The sequence below is a fragment of the Anomalospiza imberbis genome, chromosome 13, assembly GCF_031753505.1.
Source record: "Anomalospiza imberbis isolate Cuckoo-Finch-1a 21T00152 chromosome 13, ASM3175350v1, whole genome shotgun sequence".
Classification (NCBI taxonomy): domain Eukaryota; kingdom Metazoa; phylum Chordata; class Aves; order Passeriformes; family Viduidae; genus Anomalospiza; species Anomalospiza imberbis.
The window spans coordinates 2,648,310-2,666,577 of record NC_089693.1 but is presented as its reverse complement, the minus strand read 5'-3'; the positions used below and the strand labels follow the sequence as shown (position 1 = coordinate 2,666,577).

At 48.3% G+C, this 18,268-nt stretch overlaps 2 protein-coding genes and 1 long non-coding RNA gene across 5 annotated transcripts; 2 read left to right on the top strand and 1 right to left on the bottom strand.

The window, feature by feature from the left end:
• The first annotated feature begins 1,029 nt into the window (after nucleotides 1–1,029).
• LOC137481700 (gonadotropin-releasing hormone II receptor-like) lies at nucleotides 1,030–7,704 on the top strand. 3 transcript variants are annotated; one of them, XM_068203568.1, is made up of 5 exons: nucleotides 1,030–2,692; nucleotides 4,132–4,243; nucleotides 5,493–6,005; nucleotides 6,270–6,471; nucleotides 6,731–7,704. In XM_068203568.1, exons 3-5 carry the CDS (start codon nucleotides 5,499–5,501, stop codon nucleotides 7,132–7,134), a joined length of 1,113 nt encoding a protein of 370 aa, XP_068059669.1. In that variant the 5' UTR covers nucleotides 1,030–2,692; nucleotides 4,132–4,243; nucleotides 5,493–5,498; the 3' UTR covers nucleotides 7,135–7,704. The 3 variants fall into 3 exon arrangements, with proteins under 3 accessions (XP_068059669.1, XP_068059668.1, XP_068059667.1); XM_068203567.1 differs by having other exon boundaries at nucleotides 1,030–4,243; nucleotides 5,496–6,005; XM_068203566.1 differs by having other exon boundaries at nucleotides 1,030–4,243.
• A 47-nt stretch (nucleotides 7,705–7,751) lies between these two features.
• On the top strand, nucleotides 7,752–10,153 carry LOC137481705 (uncharacterized). Its single transcript, XR_011003611.1, has 2 exons — nucleotides 7,752–8,351; nucleotides 9,691–10,153. It is a non-coding gene; the product is annotated as an uncharacterized lncRNA (long non-coding RNA).
• A 2,342-nt stretch (nucleotides 10,154–12,495) lies between these two features.
• On the bottom strand, nucleotides 12,496–17,905 carry PARP16 (poly(ADP-ribose) polymerase family member 16). The gene is made up of 6 exons (XM_068203571.1): nucleotides 17,571–17,905; nucleotides 16,553–16,690; nucleotides 15,563–15,769; nucleotides 14,319–14,490; nucleotides 13,828–13,969; nucleotides 12,496–13,207 (listed from the first exon to the last, which is right to left on the bottom strand). Exons 1-6 carry the CDS (start codon nucleotides 17,766–17,768, stop codon nucleotides 13,063–13,065), a joined length of 1,002 nt encoding a protein of 333 aa, XP_068059672.1. The 5' UTR covers nucleotides 17,769–17,905; the 3' UTR covers nucleotides 12,496–13,062.
• Between the last annotated feature and the right edge of the window lie 363 nt (nucleotides 17,906–18,268).

The following is an 18,268-nucleotide window of genomic DNA, read 5'->3' as shown; positions in this document are numbered from 1 at the left end:
CAGAGGATAAAAGAGGGCACAGAAGGCAAAGGCAAGGAGAGCAACTAAACCCTGTCCAAAAACAAGGGCAAAATTGTTCACTTCCATGGTTAGTCACAACGAAAACATTGTCATTTCATAATTTCTTCCAGCTCAAAAAAATACCCCGTTAGGGCAGTGAGAGCCCTGACTGGGTCAGTGTGTGCTGAAGCTGAAGGGGACCCATGGCGCCTCCACTGACCCTGTGGTGATTTTCTTGCTTTACTGGGGACTGGGGTACCAGGTGAAAGTTCCCAAATAATTTCTCCCCCAAATAAATTCCAGCCTGGGCAGGAAAGCAAAGCTGCTGTGGGGAAGCACAGCTGAGTGGGGCAGTGATGCACACACAACATCAGGTTTTATCACTTGGTGGTGAGCAGAAAGGGCTCAGCACCAGATCTCACCATGTTTCTTGGAGCTTGACCTCGGGATTTGGTCTATTCCATCCTCTCTCTTTTCCAGTTTAGAGATGAGGAGGGGGATGTTACTCAGGTTGACATGTCCTGGTGAAAGATGGAGGAAAGACCCTGAGAGCTGCTGCTCTGCATGAGAAGATGTAAATTTGGAGAATCACTGGGCATGGTGCTCTGGACAGCTGAGCTCAGCAGCATCAGGAGCACCAGCCTGGGGTATTGAAATGTGGGAATTGCAGCAGGTTTGAGCATGTTTTTCCCGGTACCTCTGTCCCATGGTGTGATCCCCCCGAGAAGGGTTTTTATCAGTGAGGTTTTGATATACAAAGCTGAATCAGAAACAGAGCATTGTCTCACCAAGAAATGGTCTAAAGGCACAGTTTACCCAGTAATTGAGCCCGGAAGGCAGGACAGATCCCTGCCTCTGCTTTAAACACAGGTTTTTAGGAGGGGGATGGGGTGAGCCAGATTATCCCCAGGAGGGGCAGCAATTACCATCCCTCCTTGGCAGGTTCAACAGAGCAGCCAGGGCCGGCTGAGCAGGCAGAATTAGATGCTGGTTTATCCCCAGTGATCACTGGGTTTTGTGTCTCTATCTTTTGCTGCAGAGATTTTGGGAAATTTTGGGTGATGCCCTGTTTCAGGCTTGTTTGTAACTTACAGCACAGTGGCACCATGCTAATTTTTATGATGCTGTTATTTAATGAAAAGGCTGAAAACTGGGAGCTTCCCAATTGCTTGACTTGTGAACTTTGGGTAAGAAGAGAAGCTGTTCCAGAGGTGAGCTCATTTCTAACCCCGGGAAATGACTTCATGGACGCTGGTATTTACTCACAAAAACATTGCATGTCAGATGTCCCTGACTAGACTTTCTGTTTCGAGTCCAGTATGAGACAAAAATTTCCTTGGATGAGCTGCTCCTAAGACAATTCAAAGTTTGGAGAAGGAGGAGAAGAATTGCAGGGGGGAAAAAAGAATCAGCATTAAAAACACTCTGAAATCATGAGGTTTTTCTGAATAAAGGGAAATTTTTGGGCACCCAGCCTGGCAGAAGCACCTGTCTAGGGGAGAGTGCGGGTGATGAGTCCAACAGAAGAATCACCCATCCTTACCCCGCACAACAACCAGCAGCTGGAGTTTCTCTCAGAGAGGAAAATACAAGTTTTTCTCTTTGGGAAGCCAAGCCCCCAGCAGTGATTTATCAGGATAAACAGCAGCAGGTTCCCTGCCCTGTGTTTGCTATAGGTTAATGGGAATTATATCTCACACTGCTCTCCCTTGATGAGATAGATCCCAGTATATACAGGGTGTCTGATGGAAAAACACAGCACTTGCATTTTTATTCAAGGTCTGCTTGTGCAGAAATTGTCACTGGGACTGTATTACCCAGTGTGGTTCCTGATTTCTGTTTTCTCCAGTATCCAGGATGATCCATATGGATTTGGGGAGATCAGTCCTATTTGGGGACGCTGGGGGATGCTCTGTCCCCTCATGACCCAGCACTGGACTGCAGCTCTGGGGACGTACTGGGGCAGCATCCCAAGAGGAGGAGATTTCGGGAAGAGCCAAGCTGGGACGTATGGAAACAAGCCCTCCCTGCCAGCACTGTTTCCTAATCCTGGACACCAAAATCCTCTGATCGTTAAACCAGTGTTCAGAGATTCGGCTGAAGGCTGCCATGCAGACAACATCCAAACTGACCTTTGAGGAGATGAGCGAAAGAAAAAAAGAGAGAAAACACAAGGGGGTTACTGTGCAAACGCTGGAGAAAAGCAGTCATTTCAATAAGGGACCCCACCCTTAAAATAAGACTTATTGCTAATGCATGCCCAGGACATTTCTGTGTGATGGTATGCTAAAAAAATCCTCTCCAAACAGGGACTAAAGGCTTTGTTGTGGCATGAGCAAGGCTTACAGTTCCCGAGAAAAATCCTGTCCCTCTCTTGCATCATACAGCCAGGGATGGAGAGGACATTTCTAGACAAAAAGGCCATCAGCCAGGATGAAGGACAAACAGGGAATACATTCCTTACTTGCTACTTAATTGCTTTTGTGCAGGTGCAAAGGGCTAAATGAAAGGGAAAATAAGGATGAGTGTGTGGGGCCGAATTAATCTCAGCTTTAAGCAGGAACCTAATGTCAGGAGGAGGTGGCTGCTGGAACAAACAGGCTTCCACCCAACTTCTATGCAGATTTTGTGCTATTTGTCCCCCATGGGCCAGGCTCTTTTCCAAGGCACTGGTGGGTGATGCCCCTGTCAGGTAAGGAGGTGATGGGGACAGTCCCATCCCATGTGGCAGGGCTGGCTGGTGCTCGCTGGCAGTGCCAGCAGGGTCTGCTTTCCTCTTTCCACCTGTATGGAAATTACTTCAGATGCAAGACTTGCCCTCTGTGGCTCTGAGCAAGGAGTTTCCATCCTGATCCCTTTTGGCAGCTCCATGCAGAAGTGATGGAGAGTTTAGGGGATTCCAGGGCAAATGTGGTCCAGTGCCTGTGGCATCTCCTGGGTTTCAGGAGCTGGTCCCTATGCCGCACAAGTTGACTCTTAAACCCACAAAGGTTTAAGAGTCAAATTGGAAAAGGGGAAAATATCTTTTCTGCTTGTGCCCAGGAGCACTCCTGCCAGCACAGCAGCCTCAGAGATGGTGCAACCACATTCAGAGCTCAGGCATTTCCTCCTGAAATAAGTGGGAGTAGTTTTAATAATGGAAAACTTATTCCAGAAAGGGAATCTCCTCCTCTTGAGGAACAATGCAGAGCCACCACTGCCAGCCCAGGATCTGCAGGGACCTGTATACCACATACTCTTTAATTTAATAGCCTGGAAAATGTGAAGGTCTATCTGCATGTCATTAAAGTCCCAGCGAAGCCCCTGGGAGTGTGTTTGCCAGTGCTGGCCCAAGCAGGGCTTGGGGCTGTCCCTCTTTCACCCCCACAGCTCCTTTGCTGGCCAGAAGATCAGGATGTCCTCAGTTTCCCTCCCTGTCCTCGCATTGCACTTCATATTTTTTAAGCTCTTTTGAGCTCTTTGTCCCTCCCAAGGTCCTTCCCTCTCACTGTGTTATGCTGCAAGAAATACAGAAAGAACAAGATGGGAACTGATAGACTGCAGGATAAAAAGTGTATCCATTAAAATGGCAAAATGAACCACGTTTCTCCTTCTTAATTCCTTCCTTGCAGCATTTCCAGTCCAGGCATGTACCTGTGATGCTTCCATGGACCTGTGTGGTCCAGGAGCATCTCTGAGGTGCATGTGTGCGCGTGTCTGCGAGTCTCTCGGTTGTCTGAGCAACGGGACGTTCATCACTAACTCCCAGGATAATTAACTCATTTTCCTGTATTTATAGCAAACCAGTACAGGGAGTGTTGGCACTTATCCCTGATGGAGCCACATTTGGCCACAACGTTTTCAATTTTGGTTGTTTCTTGCATTACGGCGGCTTTGTCATCATCCCCGCTGCCTGCTCATTAAGTGGGCAGCTCATTAAGCTAACAAGGGCAGGGGTGATGGTGGCTGCCTGAGCCAGGCTGCCCATGGCTGCCCACCTCAGTGTGCCCCTCTCCTGGTTTGCCGGTGCAGGGGGTGTTTGCAGCAGCATTCCCATCTCCAGATGCCTGCATATGCCTGTGCTAACAGCAGCGTCGCTCCTGGCTTGCCTGCTGGCAAGGGGAAATTTTACTGCTTCAAGGTTTGTTGCAGGGATCTGATGCAAGGAAACGTTGGAGCATCCTGACTCAGCACCGCAGCGGTGAGGGACCCGTGGGAAAGGCACGGAGCATCTTCTCTCAGCATCAGGGTATGCGTATGCCAGGTATGTTCCCATCAGCTGGGATAAATCCTGACCTGCACACGGATTTCTCGTTTCTTCCAGACAAGCAACTTGGTACTTTTTAGCTGTTCTTTCTTTTTGCTGCTGTTTGTTCAGTTGGTCTTTGGGGAGGGAGGGGTGAAGGAAGCAAGGGGAAGGGGTCTCAGGGTGGCGGTGGTGGGGCTGGAGGAGGGCGCATTGCTGCCAGGGTGTTGGCATCTCCTTCCTGCAGAACTGGGGAGACAGATTTAATCTCTGCTGTTCCTGTTATTTGTACAAGGGTAAGGAATGCTTTATTTTGGAATCAACAAACAGGAAGGTGCTTGAAACAGTAGGAGATGTGCTGTACCTGCAGCTGGGACTGTAAACAGCTCGTGGCCGCAGGAGTTGGAAGTGTGTGTCCCCTGTGAGTTCTGCTCAGGTAAAAAGGGCAATGAAATCAAGCGTGGGGGACAACCACACTGCTCATCACTCCCCAGCCACCCCCGGTTTAGGGAGGGTTCTACCTTACCCTACTCCTCCTGCTTTGCTTCCAGAAGGGAAAGGGACAGAGGTGTTGTGCTGGTGCTGCTTGGGTCCTGGGAAGGTCCAGGCTCCTAAATGTCACTGTGATCCTCTCCCAGGAGCCACTCTAAGACTCTGGATAGTGTGGGATGCCCCTTCTCCTGCCTCCTTCACCCCCAGCTGCTCCTGCCCATGACTCCAGATCTGGATCTGGCACTGGAGATGGAGGTGGATCATTAAGGTTTAACACACTAATTGGAAGGACTGTGGGGTTTCTAAAAAGCTGAGCCCTGCCTACAGACCCTCTTTGGAAGGACAAGTCCTTGAACCGAGCACAGCTGCCCCAGCACAGGCTCAGCCAGCTCTGGTATGACCCATTCCCAGCAGGATGCTGGCAGACAGTGACTGGTTCCATGGTCCTGGCCACCACTCCTGATTTCCCAGCTGCTCGGCCACCTCACAAAGAGCTAAAAATATATGTCTGTGTGAACAGTCACTGTAGCTGCAGCCGGGGTGAGCCAGAGAGGGCAGCCAGGCTGGGTCACTGTGGTGGGGGGACACGGTGACTTTGCAAAATGGGCAACACAGAGGGGACAGGAAGGGACAGGATGGGACAAGACAGAATGGGACAAACTGTGGCTGGTACCTCCAGTGCAGATCCCACCATCTCCCCACTTGTCCATGTGTTGAAGCTGCAGCATTCTACACAGCCCCTAAGAAAGGGTTCACTTTGCTGCTTGTGTTTCAGCAGGGGATGAGTGAGGAGCAGCTCCCTGCATCTCCCCACTGCCCCACCACGTGGGAGGACACCAATGTCTCGGCCTCTGCGTACCCCCAGTACTGGGTGGAGCCCCGGTTCACCCAAGCAGCGAAGGTCCGTGTGATCATCACAGCCATCTTCTTCCTGCTGGCAGCGGGCAGCAATGCGGCGGTGCTGGGCAGCCTGCTGAGGAAGAGGAGGAAATCCCACGTGCAGCCGCTGATCCTCAGCCTGGCGCTGGCTGACCTGCTGGTGACAGTGATGGTGATGCCCCTGGATGCGGCGTGGAACGTGACGGTGCAGTGGTACGGAGGGGACATCTCCTGCAAGATCCTCAACTTCCTCAAGCTCTTTGCTATGTACGCGGCTGCTCTGGTACTGGTGGTCATCAGCCTGGACCGGCACGCAGCCATCCTCCATCCCTTCTCCCGTGCTCACCACCGCAATGGGATGCTGCTCCGTGCTGCCTGGGCTGGCAGTGTGCTCCTGGCATTGCCCCAGGTAAAGTTCAGTGTCCTCCCCATGGAGTTTGCCTAGCAGGGGTGGTTTTGGAAAAGGGCTTCTCCATCCCAAAATCCCCAACAAGTCCATCCCAATCCATGGACTCCGTGAGCACCAGAATAAGGCATGAGTTAGGTGCCCAGAGCCCATCTCCCATTCTGACACCAGCAGGGAGGTGCTCTCCATGCACAGCCAGCAGCATCCCCAGGATGTGGTGCTCTATTCCAAATCCTCTCTGAATTATTATTTGGTTCTCCCTTTCAGCTTTTCCTCTTCCACCTGAACACAATCCCAGGAGGGAATTTCACCCAGTGTGTTACTCATGGGAGCTTCCGAGCACACTGGGAGGAAACTGTCTACAACATGTTCACCTTCACCACCCTCTACATCACCCCCCTGAGTGTCATGATTGTCTGCTACATCCGGATCCTTTGGGAGATCAGTAAGCAGCTAAAGGTCAATAAAGGTAAGTAAATCCCAGTCCTTTAATGTCTTCCATGACTGAGCTTCTCCATCCTGGAATTGTTGTTGGGTGTGTCACAACATCCTTTGAAAGCTAAGAAGTTTTGCACAAACTTATTGACCCCAGTCCTTGCTGTCTTCTGCTTCCTGTGGGACATGGACCAGATTATGAGATGGTCTTCCCTCTCTGCAGAAGCAGAGTCATGGATGGTTATGTTGTCTTGGTTTTCCCCTATCTTCAACTTTTTGACTCTCCTTGGCAGGTTTGACAAGAAATCAAAATGACCACATCTCCAAGGCACGCATGAAGACTCTCAAGATGACCATAGTGATTGTTGCCACCTTCATCATCTGCTGGACCCCTTACTATCTCCTGGGCTTGTGGTACTGGTTCCAGCCAGCCATGATCCAGAAGATGCCGGAGTATGTCAACCACAGCTTTTTCCTCTTTGGCCTGCTGCACACCTGCACAGACCCTATCATTTATGGACTGTACACCCCTTCCTTTCGGGAGGATGTGCAATTGTGTCTCAGGGGTATTGAAACAGCCCTCACCAGGCAAAAGAGACACAAACACATCTCAGCCTCAGAGAACATCAAGGATGGTGCTGCAAATGCTGGGGTGGCATCAGGGGGCTCCAACGGGACAACTGTCAGCACAGTCTGACGAAGAGATGTACCCACAAGGGGACGGCAGGCACAGCTTTGGGACTGTTTTGTCCTGTAGGACCATTTTGGAAACTGTCATGATGAGGTTCCCTACTCAGCTTTTGTGGGTGAGGGTTTCTAGCCAGAAACTGAGAATGTGTCTCCTCCCTGTACTCAGGGTGAAAAAAAAATCTGGGTATTTCTGGTCATGCTGCTGTATTCTGGCAGTGCTGTGACAACTAGAAAAACATCCTTTTGGTACCTGGCTCCAGCCCTCATTCTGGAATCAAGCTTCTCCACACTTCCAGCATCCACCTCTGGGAGGAAATTTACCATCTCCTCTGTGATCCAGGGTCGTGTCTCTGGAGTGGCTGGTCTTCAAGTGTCCTTTGCACCTACACCCAGCTGTAGAGCTGCATAGATGGTGTCACCCTGAGCCTGCAAAGGTGTGATCAGAGGATTTTACTCCGTTTTCTCCACCCATTGTAGGAAAAGCTCTCAGGAAATTTCAGATCTCCTGACTCAGAACCTGCCTGGTTCTCCCATGGCTGTGTGACAAGCCCTGGGAAAGATCTAAGTATCTGGAGGTTGACTAATGCAGGGGGATTCATGCCCTAGGCATGGTGGGCAGGGAGGGAGGGACTCAGGCAAGAGCAGTACAAAGAACACAGTGGGGTGGGGTGAGGTTTCTTCTCTCTTTTGAAGAAAGCCAGAAGGGAAAACAGTCCCTGCTACTGTTTTCTGGTGTGAAGGGGATGGTACAGACAGACATATCATTACACAGCAGCTCTGTGTGACACAGGGCAAACCAGGAGAGAGAGTATTTGTGGTAATGAGAACCAGACCTGACACTGCCCAGCCCCCCAAGACCTTTCTGTCCCCATGTCCCAGAGCACAAGCTGGCAGGTTGCAGGCCACTCGCTGGACACATTTGCTTTGCCCTAAGCAACACCAGCCCTTTGGCTCTACCCCAGCAGAGCAGGTGCAGCCACCCCTCAGGTGTTGTTCAAGGTGTCCCAATGATTGAAGTGATGGGATGCAGCTGATAGGGGTCCATCAGCACCTTTAGTGCCAGATGGAGGTAAAGGAGGGCTTCTGGAGGGATCGCCTGAGCTGTGGTGAGTACGTGGGTTGTTTGCTTTCTACTATTGTGCCAAAAGTTACTTGTGAAGGCAGAAGTCTTCTCTGGGTGTGGGTTGAAAAGATGAATTTCTTTAACTGTGTTGTCCTTTCCAGGTAATTAGAAATAGTGGATTATTTCTTTTTTTCATTCTCTGATGATTGTTATTAAATGTGGGGTTTGCTTTTGAAGAGAAATTTAGTTTTAAGCCGGGTGGGTTGTTGTTTTCTTAGTTTAGTTAAACCTTGGGACAGCTCTGGAGCTCTAGACTCGGCAAGAGGCACTTCCTTGGCTATTTTTGTGGCTACAGCAACTTTGAATGAGCATCTGGACTTTATCAGGATGAAAGAGCTTTGTTTTAAAAACAACTCTTGACCTTCTGTGGTTGCGTGTGTAGGGAGCTGGGAGATGTCTTCCCCTCAAGAAAACAAATCTCCTTTGGGCACTGAGGGGGCTTTTTCTCAACCCTGTTTCCAAGAGGTGCTGGCTCCCCATCAGCCAGAAAGGACCTGCACTGGTCTCCCAGTTCACCAGCTAACAAATTATTGAAATTGGAGGGGTGGCAAGCAGTCCTTGCAGGCTGGCTGGGGCTGGGCAATGAGAGCACAGGAAGCCACAGCGCTCAGAGTGATGCTGAGCTGCACATGGGTATCCAACCCTTGCCCTTCTGATACTAATTATTATTTATGCTAAACATGTAGCCCAAGGAGAAAAAAAAACCAATTAGAACTGCAGGAGCCCAGACCAACTGGTGGGGACCAGTGTGAGCCATTTAGGAAGCATCCAAACTCCAATGAGATGCGTAATCGTAGTTTGCCTTTCCTGGGCTCATTCTGCTCAGTGTTAATTACCCAATGCTAACAGAGCGGGGGGTGCCTGATGCCAGACTGGCAAGAAAGGGCTTCTTGGAAGGTGGTGGGAATGGCTTGCAGTAGGGGAAGCTAATTTATTAATCAGACATTCCTTTGGTCTCTTTGTTTATACTGCTGATGGGAGGCAGACCTTGAAGGTGTGTTGGTTTTCTGGCAAGCCTTGAATAAGTAGGAAAGTGTCTTTAATCTACTGAAAATTGTCTTCATCCACTTTTTGCTGAGTGGGAAAGAACAGATACAACATTGCTCATACATGTCTCCTCTTGCCCAGCAGCAGGAGAGCTCAGAGGTCTTCTCTGAGGAGCAAGAAATAAGTTTTTTTCCTTGTGGGAAGGATTTTGCACCCCATGGGTACAGTAAAAAGGCAAAAATGGGTTTGGCTTTAGGGGGACTCAGTGATCTTGCAATAATTTAGATTAGAAAAGATCTCTATGAAGAGTAGGAAAATGGGGATTCTGGCAAGCATTTGTACCTTAGTCCTTAGGGAAGCACGGCACATTCCTTGGGATTCTTGCAGGCACTCCAGTGCTGCTCCTTTTGCCCATTTCTTTCACACCTTCTCTCCTGTTGCTGATGTTTGAAGTGACATCTTGTGGAGTCTGGAGTGTGGGCAAGGTGCCCAAAGTGACAGCTTTCATGAGAGAAGGAAAATGTCACTGGAAGCGTGTGCTGCTAAGCCATGTGTCCACTGCAGGCAGGAAGGGGGAGCAAGCAGGTGGGCAGCACCTTCCTGGGGAAGCTGGGATCAGTCTGGGTCCTGCCAGAGGTGGACCAAAGCCCAGGCCTGGTTTGAATATTCCTGCATTTCTGATTCTGCTTTTCTTGTATTTGCTCACACTTTAGAGAGCACAAGATTTTTGCATCACTTATTAGGAGCATGAATCCCCATGTCTTGCTTTCCCCCTGAACCCAGGGGTGGTCCTGCTTTCTGCGGTGCTTCCCTCTCTCCCCCTGTTGCCTCAAACCCTTTGTCTCCAACAGCACCTGCTCTTCTCCTCAGCTGGCTCCTGAGATCTCTGTATATAAATATATATATAAAATAGAGAGAGAAACAATACTTTTTATATTTATTATCTATTTATGCTTGTTGGAGGAAAATTCTCCCACTTCCTCAAAACCTGCTCATTCCCACCAAGGAAACACCAGTTACCACACTTCTTGCAGTCCCAGCCAGGATCAGATTTGTCTGATTCAGTAACAATTCCTTAATATTCACCACAGTAATGTAATGAACATATTAATAAGAGCAGGAAGCTCTGTATTTTACAACTCCTCGACCTCACCCTGGGCTGCCTGCTTCAAACACAGCGGCCCTTTGTTCAGGAGGAAATTCTGATTCATTCCCTGTTAGTGTTTTTATAGCACTGTGCATGTTCAAAGAGCCACGCAAGTGGCTTAAGAGGCTAACACAAACCTTGGGTTAATTCATAATACTGTTAGTTACTCAGCACAATACCCGCATTAATCCAGCTGACTGCCCCTCGCCACGTTGGGAAACACATGCTGAAATCAGCAGGGAGCTCAGAAAACAAGCGTGGGAGTAGGATATTAAGTATTTTGCCAGGCTGCTAGGTAGGATCTGAGCACCTTAAATGTATTTAAAATATTTTCCCATTGCTGTTGCCTCGCTCCACAGCTGTGGAGCTGAAGCAATGATGAGGCTGTGCCCAGAATCCCTGCAGGCCTGAGCATGAGGTATGGGGCTGCAAGCTCTCCGAGGGATACTCCAGACACATCCATCAAGATTCAGCCCCCACCTGAAACCACCTCCTTTTTTTTGGGGTCTAGTCAAACTGATCAAAGCAGAAAAAGTTGCTTTTTTTTTTTTTTTCCCCTTTGATACCTGCTGATTTCATTGCAGAGCTGGACTGTGCGTGTCTGCCATGAGCCCCCACAATGCTTTCTCTCTGGGGACATAGCCTGGAACTATTATTACTTCTTCTGCTTACTCAGAAACTTTCCTATGCAAAGAAACCCTAAGAAAAGAGCTTTAAATCCCTGCTGTGTTCTTTTCATCTGGCTCAGGAGCTCCCAGGTTTGTGCCTTTCCCTGCAGTGCCAGCAGACAGCCATCCCACAACTGCCGCTCAACCTCCTCCTTTTCCAAAGGGCCCCAAACAGCCCATCTGTTCCAAAAGATGAGTTTTTTTTTTCAAACAAACCAGGCTTTTACAAACCAGTACCCTTTAGACAGCGTCAAATCCCTCCAGGTTTTCTGGCTGGCACATTATCTCCCCTAAATTTGTATATTTACATGGCACAGCATTTAATATAACATGCTGAGGAAGACAAAAATAGGCAAATATTACCACTACCCCCGTGCACATCTCAAACCCCAAGTTTCTGCACTGAAATATCAAGGAGTAAACTATAAAGTACTCGAACCTGTTGCACAATGAATTGTTTGTTTATGTATATTTTAATTGCAAATCTCTGCTATAATTAGCACGGACTCTTCTTGGGCTGAGGCGCTGCAGTGTCCTTTGACAGTGAGCATTATTAACGGGCTGTAAAAGGCAATGGGGAATTGGATTATAATGTTCTTGTTTTGCAAGCTGTATGGTGAATAAATAAATTTGTTCTGGCAGCAAAATTAACTGGGATAAATGTGTTTAGCTCCAGTCACCAAGAAGAGGGGTTGCTGTAAATGAACTTGTTCTCAGCCTTGAATTAAAAATCCTGATTACCAGGACATTATTTCTGGCAATTAGGTACCAGAACATCATCAGAAAAGTAAGAGATTTTCTTTGAAATACTTAATGAGTAAGGTAGTAATCACAGACTCATTTGCTGGAAATATGTGATGAGCTGGGGTTTTTTTGTTGTTAGGGTTCACTGTGCAATGAAAATCTGCATTTATCAAATCTACTAAAGGCTGGACTGAGAGACTGAACTGTGGCACCTATCTGACTTTTCCTTGCCTAGAATCCCTGGATCATCATGGGGTTATCCCATGCCCAGTCACTAATCAGAGGACAGTGTTTTCCTCCTTTTTCTCTTTCAGGCAGTTGTAGGGTGCTTTGCCAACACAACAAACAGTAAACACAAATGACAGGAGGGAGAGAGGAGAGAGCATTGCCCTGTGTATGGTGCATTACAAACTTGCACATGGTGTACTCTCTAACAAATCCTCAGCTTGGTAAGAACAATCCTTATTCAGTATTGATGCTGAAAACCCTGAGTGTGTCTAATCTGCATAGTAAGCTAGGATAAGATAGATCATGGCTGAGACCACAAGCCTTGTAGATGTTTGTGCTGGTTTTGTCCAGGATACAATGAATTTTCCTCATAGCAGTGCAGTAACTGTGTTTTGGATTTGTGCTTAGCTGCCAGCTGGGATTAAAACACAACAATGTTCTACAGAGGGGAAAAAAACATACTAGAAACCGTTTAAGTTCTTCCATTTGGCAGTTTTTTTATTTCTTGTTGGTTTTTTTTTCCTTACAATCATTATGCTCAAATATAAAAATTCCTGGCCAAAGTTAGTTTTAAAAGTTTAAAGTAATTCCATCTGTATTGATACATGCCAAACATCACTAGATTAAATTTCTGAAAACATACTGATAAGACTCCCAACAGGTTGCTTTGCCTGACATCCAGAAAAATCCTCCTTTCCAACTTGTGCAAACATACTTCAACTTGACAGAAAATAAGTTACACCTGAGTGTTTCCATGCTTAGTTTTCATTAATCTTAAATAACCTTTTTTCCATGGACCCTTAACCATTGGCTCATGCTGAGCTGCACCACTGTGATCCTTTTTCAGCTGTACTAGGCATCCTCATGAATCCCAGGAACACAGAAATAAGAATAAATGCAGAGATGCCATGAGGATTAATATACTGGTGACAGAACTGAGCACCTTTATTTCCAGAGCTCTGGAATAGATGCAGTGCACTGCAGATCAGCTATTGTTAAGGCACGTGGTGAAATTAACAGTTTATCATCTCGGGTGATTCATCTCTCCGAGTCAAACATTCTGTGCCAGTAGTAGATGAAGGTTGGTGAGTTGCTGGCCCCTATCGCTATCAGCAATAGCAGGTACAGCAGCATCATTACAGCAAAACGGTGGGTGTAGAACCAGGAAGATTCAGGAGAAGGCCTGAAAGGGGAAAAGGGCATGAATTCTGTCAGAGATGCATAAATACCTTGGCAAAAAGTATTTCAGGCTTCGTTATTTTAAGCAAATTCAATAAAAACAGAAAGTTGTTCTACAATCCCTGTAACTAATGAAGCCTAATTTTTTACCACATCCCTTTTTCTTAAGTCTCCATGCACTATCCTGTCTTTTCTCCCCATGTTCACACCTTTCCCTGTGGTCTGGAGCTGTAGCTGCCTGGCCTGTAGACGTGTTGAGTAGCTCAGTGAACACAGCCACTTAGGACAGATAAGGGCAGAGTTAAAACTGAGGCAGTTTTAAGACATGCACTCACCAGACATCCACTCTTGCTTTCCTGCCACAAACAGATAATTAGACCTCTCAAAGACTCTTAAGTGCTTACAGGTCTGGTAAAAAAGCAAATTTAGCTGAGCCTGGGAATGTCAAAGAGCAAGACACAGGCAACATGATGGTGTAAGACTTATTTCCATAGGAAACGGGCTACAAACAAATTCTGGCAGTGCAGTGTATCTTTCTTGGTTGTTTTCTGTTGTTTTTCAACAATGAGATGTGTTTATCTGGCTGTTGTAGTAGCTCATCCCTCTCGACAGCTGAACTCTTACCTCCTATGCTGCTTCTGTGAATACACTAGCAAGTATTTAACTCGTAAAAGCTGGTTGTTTGTGACAACAAAGTATTTCTGTGGTACGTCTCCCCCTTCGCTGTTTTTCACTCTTGCTCTTTTTCTGTCTATTTCTTCTGAATCTGAATTGGGAAAAGAAAAGAAAAATGCAGAACTTCAAGTAACTGTAAAAAAAGTAAACAACCAACACCCCCATACACACCCCCCAGAAGAATGGGAATGAGATAACCAAAAATCTAGTCTTGGTATTCCCCTGAATCCCTCAGCATCCAAGAATAGAGTGAGAAGTTTGCTTGAGGCTATACCACTCCTAGTCATCCTTGGTATGGATGACATTATGGCCCAGACCAGGGTGACAACGAGGTAATTCTCCCATCCAGGGCTCAAGGAGCCACTGATATTAGTAGGGAAAGAAAAACAGCATGAAGGACAGATGTAACTACTACACAGTTATTACTGTGATAGACTCACCTTTCTTTTTCACCTGACACTTTACATCTGGGTGGTCGATGATCTCACAAACAGCCACACAGCTGAGGATAGAGCCCAGTGCACTTCGCTGCCAGCCGAGACCGTGAGGGCTGTACAGCAGAGCCAGGCTCAGGTCACTGGTCAGATAGGTGCCTTCACCAAACAGGGATGTCTGAAACAGAGCAGAAATCCACCCTAAAATCATGTACTGCAAACCTCAAACAACATACAAGTGTTCTTTCCTTTCAGACTGGCAGTTCTGCTCCTGAAGGTAAATTACGAAAGGCCTTTCTGACCCATGCTGGGCCTGATCCATGCACTGTTTTTGTCCTGGCACAACTTCCTTGGGGTGGGGCTGCTGCCCTCTCCCATCCCTCAAATTAGCTGCTTGGCAGAGCACTTGGTGTGGACAGATTCATGCCTTCCCGGATTTGGAGTTGGTTTGCCAGCAAAAGTATTTTACATCAACATGACTGCACCGCTGTTAAAAGGCATTTCATCAATTTGTTGAGACTGTCGTCATTCAAGTAATTCAAACTCCCCAAACAAGGCAAGGCTTTACTTCATTTAAATCCATGCTTTACTAGAAAAGAGGAAAGAACTTTTCAATTTGCCACACTGGCTAAAATTATTACTCCAGTAAGTCCATTGTACCAGTAAATCATTACTCATTGAGAATGCGGGGAAAAAACATAGTGCAGGTTGACTGGAATGTCAAGCAGGTGCTGTGTCAAAGCTGCCTCACAGCTGACACAAAAAGCCAGGAGTCTCAACTTCCCTTCCACTGAAATCAGAAGATGTGCAAATCCTATGGGATGTTCCCTAAACCAGACCATTTTAAGAAGGCTCCACTGGCAAGTAGCACCTGAATCTTTGCTGATCTAAACACAAGGCCAGGCAGAAAAGCTCCACTATCCTCTCTCTCTGTAGACAGGCACTTCCCAGCTGCAGGCTGTCAGACAGGCCAGGATTTTCAGAGGAATTACACCTCCTTATAAAGAAGCAAAGGACAGTCATAATTTGTCACGCTGGTGAAAAGGGTTTCATGCCACTTCCAGTTTTTGCCCTCAGGCTGCACTAGAAAATCCAACACAGCCATCCACAAAGGCCTACGCTGAAATGAACACAGCAATGCAAGAGCATCAGCACATTTCACACCCTGAAAGGAATCTGGGCCTATTTTTAAAACGTCTCCCCAGCTGCAAGTGAGCAAGGGAAGATGGTGTCAATGGCAGGAGCCTCACCCTATTCAAGTGGCAGTGCAGGCCGTGGTGCAGGATGGAATGGAAGTTCTCCAGGCGGCTCCCATGGAAGGCGTAGATAAGGTCCCGCTCTCCCTTGGTCTCAGCAAACTTGGTGTTCATTTGATCACAGTACACCATCTCAAAGAGGTAGTCTGGAGCAGGAACCGCAGCCCCAGACATCCCTGTGAGTTCCTGGATCTTCTCGTACTTAAAAACAGGAAGGAATATCAACGTTGGTTTATGTGGTTAGATTACTCACTGGAAATTCTGCTTCCTGTCCCTTCATACTGTTTAATGTATTCTGATTATGCTTTTCTGTGTTAGAATTCAACACTGTCACAATTCAGAAGGAGTAAGTGCACAGTAAAAATCCTGCCAGTTTCTTGCTATTGAAGTTAAATCCTAAGTCTTCTCTCCAGAAAAAAAACCAAACCTGAATTGTAATTATGAATTAGTTTATGACACAAGAACAATATCCCAATTCTACTTTGGCTACTAAGACAATATATTCATCAGCTGATCTTGCAAGAGAAAAAACCATGAAAACAGAAGTTGTTTTCAGCTTGCTGCTAATCTCTACAACTATTTTGATCCCCGTTACAGAAGTGCCTCAGTGGCTCTGAACCTTTCCCTTTTTGGGGCAGAAGACAAGAGCTGTCTTTCTCAGTGACAAGCAGGACCCAGCTCCATGACACCCAAACTGGACTCTCAGACTAAACCACGCATGTACGTGTTACGTTAACTGCAGTAACCAGCTACAGTCACTGCCCATCATCAACTACTGACGCTGGTGACTATTTCTTCCAACCAGTGTTCCTGAAAATTTACTTAAAAACACCCCTCTCTATATACAGAGAAGAATGGATTTATGTTCAGCTGTCAAGCTCTCACAATAACCAACTTAATTCTGGCAGGAGGAAATATTCTCTGAAGTGCAAGTTTAACTCAAAAACCAAATTCTAATTAAGATTCTCAGAATTCAAAACTTACCTCCTGTTTCTTAGTACTTTGTATCATGAAGACTTTAGATGATAGAATCCAACTAAACAGGTCCCAGGTCCTTTTATCTATATTTGGAACAGACCCCAGAAGCTCTTTCAGGCTTGGTAGAGCCTTGGTATCTGCAAGCTAACAACAGAGGCATTTAGCACAAGCTCCTGAGTGCCATTGCGATTAAACAGGGACCTCTAGTGAAAACAAAACAATATTTCACCCCGACAAACTGAAAAACGGGTTCTGTTCTGAGATATAAACACTTGTTCCAAGTTTGTGGGGAAGTCTGACAATTGCTCTGAACGCAAATAGCAGGCAAGTTACAAACAGTGATATTTACCAACAGTATCTGTAGGGTTTGTACAGGAACAATCAGACTCACTCCTGAGAGCAAACAAGCTGTCACAGGGCACTATGTGCAGTGGACCTGACATGGGGGTGTTCAGACCATGTAACATGCAAATCCTTCAATATGAGTTTGAATTTAACGATGGCAAGCCCTCATAACAATTCACAGAATATTAGAAACATTAAGGCTGGAAAACGCGTCTGAGATTATTGAGTCCAACCCTTAACGTAACTCTGCCAAGCCCACCACTAAGCCATGCCCCCAAGTGCCACATCTCCATGCTTTCTGAACACCTCCCGGGATGGTGATTCCACCACTGCCCTGGGCAGCCTGTGCTAACCCCTAGCCACCCTTTCAGGGTGGAAATGTTCCGGAATACTCAATCTTGAGCAGCTTGAGGCCGCTTCCTCGCGTCCTGTCGGCTCACTACCTGTTACCTATCGCTTGTTACTTCACGTGCTGTCCACACCGGATCTGGGCGTTTCCCAGTGTGGGTTTATCGGTCAGAATCCCGAATTCTCTTTTTAAACTTGGATTTCTTTCCTGGCTAAACCCTTCATCCTGCTTTATCCGCTGCCCTCACCTTCGCGGGCAGCCCGTGCTCTCAGTGTGGGGAGGTGCCCTGGCGCCGCGGGCAGCTGCCCCGGGCCGGCCCCCGGCACTCACCAGCCCCTCGAAGTCCTTGGTGTCGCCGCTGGCGTAGCGGCCCGGGAAGGGCCTCAGCGCCGAGTCGCGCTTGTAGCTCTGCAGCGCGGCGGCGAACAGGCTGCACCGCAGGTCGGCGGCCAGCGGGTCCCGCCGCGCCGCCTCCCTGGCGCCCGGGGCCGCCTCGCCGGGGCCGGGGCCGGGGCCCGGCGCTGACATGCCCGGCGGGGGCTGCCGAGCGCCGGCCGCTCCGACCAGGCGGCAGCGCCCGCCCCGCCGGCGTCGCCCCTTCCGCCGCCGGGGCCGCGGCGTGGCCCCGCCGCCCCGCCCCGCAGCCGCCTCCGCCCGCCCCGCCCCGCGGCGGAGCTGTCGGTCCCTGCGCCGCCGGGATCGGGGCGGCCCGCGGTTGTGCCCGCTACCTGGGGACGGGGAGGAGGGACGGAGGACCCCCTGACCGCCGCCAGCCCTACAGGGGAATGGCGCCTTCCTGAGACGATTGCAGAGGACAGTGGCATCTTCCCCTCAGGCAGAGACCGGGAGCGGGGTTCAGGGAGCAGTGGCATCTTCCCCTCAGGCAGAGACCGGGAGCGGGGTTCAGGGAGCAGTGGCATCTTCCCCTCAGGCAGAGACTGGGAGCACGGTTCAGGGAGCAGTGGCATCTTCCCCTCAGGCAGAGACTGGGAGCACGGTTCAGGGAGCAGTGTCATCTTCCCCTCAGG